General features: G+C 46.0%; 1 protein-coding gene across 2 annotated transcripts in view; it reads right to left on the bottom strand.

Annotated features, from left to right (window-relative positions):
• Positions 1-202: 202 nt before the first annotated feature.
• Positions 203-7,937, bottom strand: part of usp31 (ubiquitin specific peptidase 31) — a 37,507-nt gene continuing 29,772 nt past the window's right edge. For both annotated transcript variants that reach the window (XM_061232396.1, XM_061232397.1), the window contains exons 13-16: positions 7,340-7,565; positions 7,056-7,214; positions 6,185-6,337; positions 203-5,760 (exon numbers count right to left, since the gene is read on the bottom strand). In XM_061232396.1, the coding sequence (XP_061088380.1) occupies positions 4,208-5,760; positions 6,185-6,337; positions 7,056-7,214; positions 7,340-7,565 (2,091 nt within the window). In that variant the 3' untranslated portion in view covers positions 203-4,207. The remainder of the gene's footprint in view (positions 5,761-6,184; positions 6,338-7,055; positions 7,215-7,339; positions 7,566-7,937) is intronic.

Below are 7,937 nucleotides of genomic sequence, written 5' to 3'. Positions count from 1 at the left end.
TAGCCTATGACTGAGGTGTGCTTTGTTAAGAGTTGGAATGAAAACTTATAGGATGACAGATCTCCAGGAACAGGGCAGCACAGCCCTGATCTACACTATCATCATCTTCATCTTCATCATCAGCATTGCCATTAAAACAAATGCAAATAAAAGGAAGCAAATGGGTTACTTCAAACAAAATAAAACAAAAAAGAAAAGGATGTCAACTTTGTTTTTTTTATTACATTTAATCTTTTTTCCACTCTTCAAACATAAAAAAAATGATATAAAAAGAAACATCTGCATTTTAAAAGTGCATACTCAAATATTAAAATATACAAATAAATAAACAAAAAGGCATCGAGTCTCATGCACTTGCTCCAAATAAATTAAATGTACATTTTGTCCTTAACCATTCTCAGTATATTTTAATGAAAACTTTCATTTCAAAACAACATTCTGGAAGACATGTTTTTATACTGACAAAACACTAAAACAGAACATGTAGTGCACAGTAACCTGGAATGCTGTCTGTAACTATTAGTCAGTAGTCCAGTGTGTTGAGCAAGAAGGAAGTACTTGGAAACATTTGTCTTTAAAGTTATTTAATATTGATCATAAGTTATGATATATTACTGAAACACAAACCCTTCCTTCAAAAAAATGCAACCCTAACCATGACCAACTCCCATCAGTACTTTAAGATGACCAAAGTTCCCTGGTACACAAAGTAAAGCCACCAGTACCCTTACTAAAACTTAAAAAAATAAAAATAAAAACATACAAAAGCATCCACACATGCTCTTAAAAACATTCAGCACTTGTGCAAAGTGGTGGCAGAACCATGGTGGAATGTTGGGATGTGTTTCACGCTATGAATGCCATGTTATTTTATGAAAGTGGTCTTGAAAAGACACTCACCGTTTAATCCAGGATTGAACTGAAATGTTCGGAAAGCAGTTACAATATGGAATGAAGTCAAGCATGTGACCAAAGTCTGACCAATGAGAGCATACATGTACACGAGACATCAAAAAGACGATTGTTGAAATCAGAACTATACAGCGTCCTTTGCAGGCAGGGGTATTTAGATGGAGTAAATGTTGCCAATTCAATCTGTCAGGGACAGGTTAATGCCTTATTATGTATCTGGGGCCAAATCACACCTCACTTCACACAAAAACTATCCAGGAAAGAACATGGTGAAAAAGTATTTTTTCATTAAGTAAAACTGTCAAAAAATGTTCCTGAAGGCATTAGCCTGTCTCTGAAAAAGCATTAACACACAGTACATGAAACAAAGTCAAACATGAAATAAAACATAGAACCTATTGTTCATTGGCTCAAGGATGTTGGGTTACAAGTCCAATAGCACATGAGCACAACGTACAATTCCCACATGATAATCTCAGAGCAATTTAAACCTTTAACTGTGTGCAAATAAACCATTAAAAGATGAGTATTCATGCTCTCTGTTGCTGGTATTTGGAAAAATACAGTAAATTATGTATGTACTGGTCCGATACATTTCACCCAGTTCCAATCATTCAATGCAGCCATTAGCAATAGTTGCTTGCATAGTTAAGTGCATGCATCAGCAGTATCATGCAAAATCGCTCCCATAAATGTTTAAATGGCATTTATTTTTTTCTGCGTATAAATCAGTGCGTTGACAAGCTGCCCAGTCTGTGTTTAAGCGCAAAAGCCCAAATGAGGGGCACAAATTGCCATTACATTTCAATTTCTGACATAAAAATAAAAGGATAACCAAAGAGCTGGATGGACTTTGCTAATCAAAAATACATTACTCAGCAGGGACTGCAGCGCTTCTAGTCTCAAAAGTTCTGACACAAGACTCGACATGCAGTGTGCTGTTTGGTTCATTTCCTGACCTCAGGGCCTTGTACTGGCACTATTGGACACTGGTGGAAAATGGAAACTGTTTTCTCAGGTTATTGGTGGGTTTGCCACTGGTGGCATTCTGGGAGTTCTTGGTTTTTATGACTATTGTAGAGCCCTGGGTCAGTGTTTTCCCTCGCAATACTATTCTTTGACATGAAAGGCACGCATAAGCCCTGGATATAATGTTTTCGCAGAACTCTTTGTGCGTGATGGCAGTGGCAGGCAGCATTGAACAGGAGAGTGAGTAGTACTGTTGCAATGTCAAGGGCAATATTTCACCTGTTATTAAATTATACTTTTTCCCAAACAAATCAAACATTAAATTTTTCTGAATACAATGATAAGGCTTTGAATGGTATGTGATATTTGAACAATTGAATGTGATATCAACCACAACGCAAACCTTATTGCCAAGTGAAACACTCCTTCCTACAACTACGTATTTCTAGATTGTACAAAACGTGCGATACTGTTGAACACTGCTATGCTAATCTTTAGAAAACGCAACATTTTCAATGTTCAACAGGCTCAAAATATACTGTTGCCTTCCGCCCAGTACTACAATAGATTGCAGTTAAGGTTTAAAATCGTCACTCGTACACATAAACACATGACTCTTGGCAGACATGGACCGCAGGTGAACGAGCAGACGCACAGCGAGAAGGAAACGCGGCTGAAACGACGGGGGGACTGAAGCGAGTGCAGCGCCAGCTTAGCAAATATTTCCGCTTTGCTGCCGATGGCGTCGTACCGAGCTGGAGGTGGCTCCTTCGTGATTGCCCTCTTCTCAAACTTTTCCAGCGAGGGGTCATCTTGTCCCGCTGCTCGGCGGAGAGGCTCAGAAGCATCACTCGAGGCCCTCTCCAGCTCGTTTGTCCAAAAGTGCGTCAGCCAAAGCAGCTCCACAAGCCGGGACTTACAAAGTGGACCCACCCCCAAAGCCGCCGGTCAGGAGGACAGACAAGGCGGCTTTCTCCCACATAAACCAACATTCCTTGCCGAGCTGCCATCTTTAATGACATCATCATCAGCAGTAGCAGCAACAAGCATCGCATGCACTGCATATATATGTATATACTGTATACAGACGCATAAACACTGTCAGAAAATAAAGGAAAGGTTACCCACCTGATTCTGAGATGGGGTCATTGCAAAACAAAATTCAGGATAGAACATTAGTATCTGATCTCTACCAGAGGGACAAATAATACATAATCAAAACTGCACACGACTATAGACTTTGAGCAAGGTGCAAGATTGTCTGTCTGTCGTTAACACAGCAGAATCGCATACGCAACGATATCAACTGAACGGAAAGTGAAAAACTGAGACACGGTTTTGCAATAGACCTTCCAGGTAACTGCCTTACCTGGTGTGGCATGTCATTTACACTATTGGTTCAATTCAAATTCATATTAAATGTAGTTTATGAATCCTATGGAACACCTATTGAAAGGCATACATCCGCTGCTCTGCACAGTACTGGGCAGATGCAACATAACACAGTGCATTTATGTGTTACATAAATGTTCATTATTCATATTTTATGCGTTTCCTTAAATACATGTCCAATGGCAAAAAGGGGTACAGGGTATGATATCAATGTAGTCTTGTTTAAATAATTGGTCTGATTTAGAAAGCAGGTATGCAAGAATTGATGGTTGTTAAATCAACAATTATTTCACACTAAACCTTATCCAATTTTGACAGTTCGAGATTATTGTAGTGTTTTTACAGGCTCAATATTTTTGAATGAACCTGGTTTAACTGCCATTTAACCATCAATCGGAGGAGCAAAAACAAAAGCCAACCTCACAAAACTGTGAAATATTGCCCTTTAAGCAGCACTTAGTACTAAGTACAGTAACTTGCTTGTTTGATCACTCCTTAAAATATATCCTGGAATGATGATAAACCATCAATCCATTTTAAATCCCTTGTTGAGTAAATATTTCTTAGAAATCTGCTGAAAAAAACTTTTACGCATGCTACAGTAACAGGAAGTTGAAATAACCTTGTAGTCAAAGTGTAGTCTATTAGCCTATATATAATAATTTTTCAGCATAAAAATCAATATATACAGTGTTGTGTTAAAACACATTCCTAGGTAACTAGTCCGTTTAGTGTACAGCAGTAGACTCTTGTACCAGATCTTGCCAATGGCAATTATTTGGTTCAATGGCAGGACAGAAAGGCGCTTTAATAATTTACAATATGTTTATGTCTTTAGGAAAGGAAAATATATATATATATATATATATATATATATATATATATTAGGCACATCAAAAAAAGCTGCATTACAGAAATAAACAGTATTTATATATCACTGAGGCTTATGTGTTGGTCGTGCAGACGATTGCATGCTGGAAGAAAGCTTTCTGGAGGACACCGTCTTGTCAAGTGGCTTTTTCCCGTTAGCAGGAGGCTGAGCACCCGTCTCAACCACGGAAGACTTTGACTTGCCGGGAGATAAGAGAGAGCGTTTTACAGGCGTCGAGGTCTTAGACTCCTCTTTAACGGAGGCCTTTCCGGCCTTGGATTCCGGAGTCGCCAGCCGAGCCGTCTTACCTGCCCCCTCGGCTCCGTTTTTAGTCTCGGTGCCCGAGCGGGCGGTCCCCTCCGACGTCTTCTTGGTCAGGATGGTGGCCTTGCCGAAATCGGCCGAGCGGCGGGTCTCTTTCTGGCGCAGCGCTGACTTGAAGAAGGACAGGCCCTTGTCCTCGGACTTGCTGCTCCGGCGGAGGTCCTTGGCGGAGACGCTGGGGGAGCGCAGGCTGGTGACGGAGGAGCTGCTGCTGGAGCTCCTCACCGTCCGGCCCTCGGGGCGGGGCAGGGAGGAGCGGGGCGCGCCGGCGGGCCTGGAGGAGGAGGAGGAGCCCGGCTTTTCGGCAAGGGGGCTGGTGCTGGGGCGGGAGGAGTCCCGGCCGGAGCCCCGTTCTGCCGGCTTGCTCTTGCTGGAGGCGGAGGTCCTCTCCGACGCCGATGAGGGCTTCCTGCGGGCGGGCGAGGGCAGGGGAGAGGAGGTGCTCTGTGCCGCGGAGGAGATGCGCTGCTTCTGCGGGAGCGCAGCGTCCTGGCCCTGGACCGGCTCCTTCCTGGGCGTCCCGGTCGACGAGCCCTTGCTGGCCTTGGCGACCTCACTCTTTCCTGCCTTGGTGACATCACTCTTGACCGCCTTGGCGGCGTCACTCTTGCTAGCCTTGGCGACGTCACTCTTGCTAGCCTTGCCCGTGTCGCTCTTGTCCTTGGAGGTGGACGCCTTGGCCGAGCTCTTGGCCTGGGGGCTGGCCGACGCCTGGGAGGCAGGAGAGGAGTGGCTTGTGACGGAGGCCTGCCGCTTCTTGGAGCTTTTTTCGGGGTCCGGCGTCGTCCTGGTGGATGAGCTCCTCTTGGGCCCCGAGCTCTCAGCCTTGGGTGCCGCCCCGCCCGCGCTTACTCGGTGCTTGGGCTCCTTGTGCTCCGCAGGCAGCGCCTGGTTGTTGTTGTCGACCGGCTCCGCCTTCGAGCCCCTCTTATCCGCTTGAGGCGAAGCCTTGCAGTACGGCTCCTCCAGGGACCTCCTGCTGCTCCCGTCGTCGCTGGTTACACCCTCCATCACCGCCAGGGGGGCCTTGCTGCCTGCCTTGCTGTAGCCGCCGAAGCAGGACGTGGAGACCTTGTCGTCGGCCGCCTCACCTATCCTCTCCAGAGTGCCGGAGGAGTGGGAGTCCAGCGAGAAGCGCGAGGGTGAGTTGGACCTCATCTGAAGCTTGGCACTGAGGGACCAGGAGGGCTTCGCCCCGTTCTCGCTCACCGCCAGAGGGCTGGCGATGGACGACCTGGAGGACGGACTCTGCCGCTGAACGCTCCGCACGAAGGGCCGCGTGGAGAAGCCTCCTGGAGAGAAAGGACGGAGAGGTTTAAACGAATGCACGGACACCAGGATGAATGGATTTGAGAAATAGCAGGCATGCTTGTGGTCTTAACTCAGCATGGGAGCAGGTCCTTTTGTTAGTCAGCAATAAGAAGGTTAGAAAGAACACAGAACAAAGATGAACACAGAGAAGACACAACCGTCAGACATTGCATCAGTTTCAAGGTAATGTCACTTAACAGTTTAATGTCTTTAAACATTAAATTGCATTCAATTTACTTAATTGCATTCATGTTTTACTCTTATCTTTATTAATATTAAACGTATATTCAACTTCTAATTCATAAATTGGTGGCACTCTGTGCCATTTTTCACAGTACAATATCACTAGGTACAATATCACTCTGAACAGGTAGGGAGTAGGTGTGAGTCTGAATGGCCTCTCACCGTCGTCCTCGCTGCGCTCCCCGGTGAACTCCACCGACTCCGACAGCGAGGCGAGGGAGGTGCGGCGGGAGGAGGCGGCGGAGGCCACGCTGGGCTGCTTGCTGCCCGACAGCCTGTTGACCCAGTGCTCACACAAGGAGGAGCTGGTGGAACCTGGGACCGGCAGGCAGACACAGAGGGGAACAGTCAGAGACTGAAAGATACTCAGAGGAAGTTAACAGGCCACAAGCAGCCTCAAGTATGAACACAGACAGACCTGGGAAGAAAAAGAGGCCGTTAGATATTTAGAGACAAAACCAGTGGCTGGACCATCAAAGTCAGAGACTTCACAAGGACATAACAGGTTATGATACATTTCATTCTGTCACAATATTTCTGACAGTCAACTATTAATATTAAGGCGATGAATTGCTGAATGAGGAGACTCAAAACCTAAAAAAAGCGTCCTGCTTACTCCTAGCACAACAAATAATGGAGGACATATGCATACTCTCTGTTAACTGCACAGGGTAATTAAGGGTACTTAGATCCACTTAGGGTCTGCCATCATCCAAAACTGCTCTCAAAGCCGCAGATAACAGTAACAGATTGGTCCAGTTTGCTCAATGTCATTGGAAGGCACACAGTGTACAGGCTGCTTCCACAACCACAACAGCCAAATGTTAGTGGAACTTTGTTCATATGAACAGAGATGAGCAAGATAATTGTCAGCCAATTGACCTTGAGGTATGGAAGCTAATTAAAATTCATCATATCAGTGCACATAGGACACAGAAGGCCAATATTTTATCAGCAGGTTCTAAGAGACTATAAGGTCAAGGGCTTCGGACTGAAGAAATTAGATTTTACAAAGCAAAAGGTCAATGCTCACCAGCAACAGAACTGTTGGCTGACCAAGAGGGGATGGTGGCTCTCCTTTGGTAAAATAGGATGTAGGCAGTCTGCTTGCAAACATCATCATCAGATATAGGCTGCACATCGCTGTCATCAAAGCAGTACCACTGCCCATCAATGGAGTTCTTACAGTAGGCTGCAGGAAACAAGCAATCAAGCGTTCACCCAATAACGTCAAAAAAACGTTGACATTTATTAATTAAAATTTTTCAACCTTGAATCCCAACCCGAGACCCACCAGCTCTACAAGCTACCATTTACCTGTGTAATGTCCCCCTTGCATTGTCCCGTGGTGGTTGCACACAGCGTACAGGTCGTACAGGTAGTCCTCTGGGTCGCGGCCCATCCCGTAGGGTCGTCTCCATGGGGACCAGTGGGAGGGCAGGCTCCAGCTGCTCTGGCTCCTCTTCACCATGTGGGGCGCCATGTCCATGCCCACCAAGGGGAACTTGACCATGTTCTGCATCTTCATCCTCCGGTCCCCTTCCTGTGAGGGTGGGGTGCAGCCACAGGCATTGTCACGGTCCAGACCACGCCTCGAACCACACGCCAGACCGCCGGCCGGATTCACAAACAGCTACACTACCGGGCACTCTTTCCCCCTGGAAAACCCTGGTCTGTCTGTTTCCTTTTCAAAGAACCAAGTTTTGAGCCAACCACCAACCAAGTTTTGAGCTCATGCATAATGTGACCTTGAAGGTTGTGCTTCCAGGCTCAAGTTCCACTTCCCTGACCCCAATCTGCACTACAGTGAAGGGGGAAGCCTGGAGACAGCTGCCTGGAATAAAGCTCAGCTTCACCAACCCTCAGGATGGCCTCTGTGGAATGCAGAGCGAGTTATGCCCAAGAACATGGTTTG

This window comes from Conger conger, chromosome 2 (assembly GCF_963514075.1).
Source record: "Conger conger chromosome 2, fConCon1.1, whole genome shotgun sequence".
NCBI lineage: Eukaryota > Metazoa > Chordata > Actinopteri > Anguilliformes > Congridae > Conger > Conger conger.
Note: the sequence above shows the minus strand (reverse complement) of the source record. Positions and strands in the feature narration are given on the sequence as shown.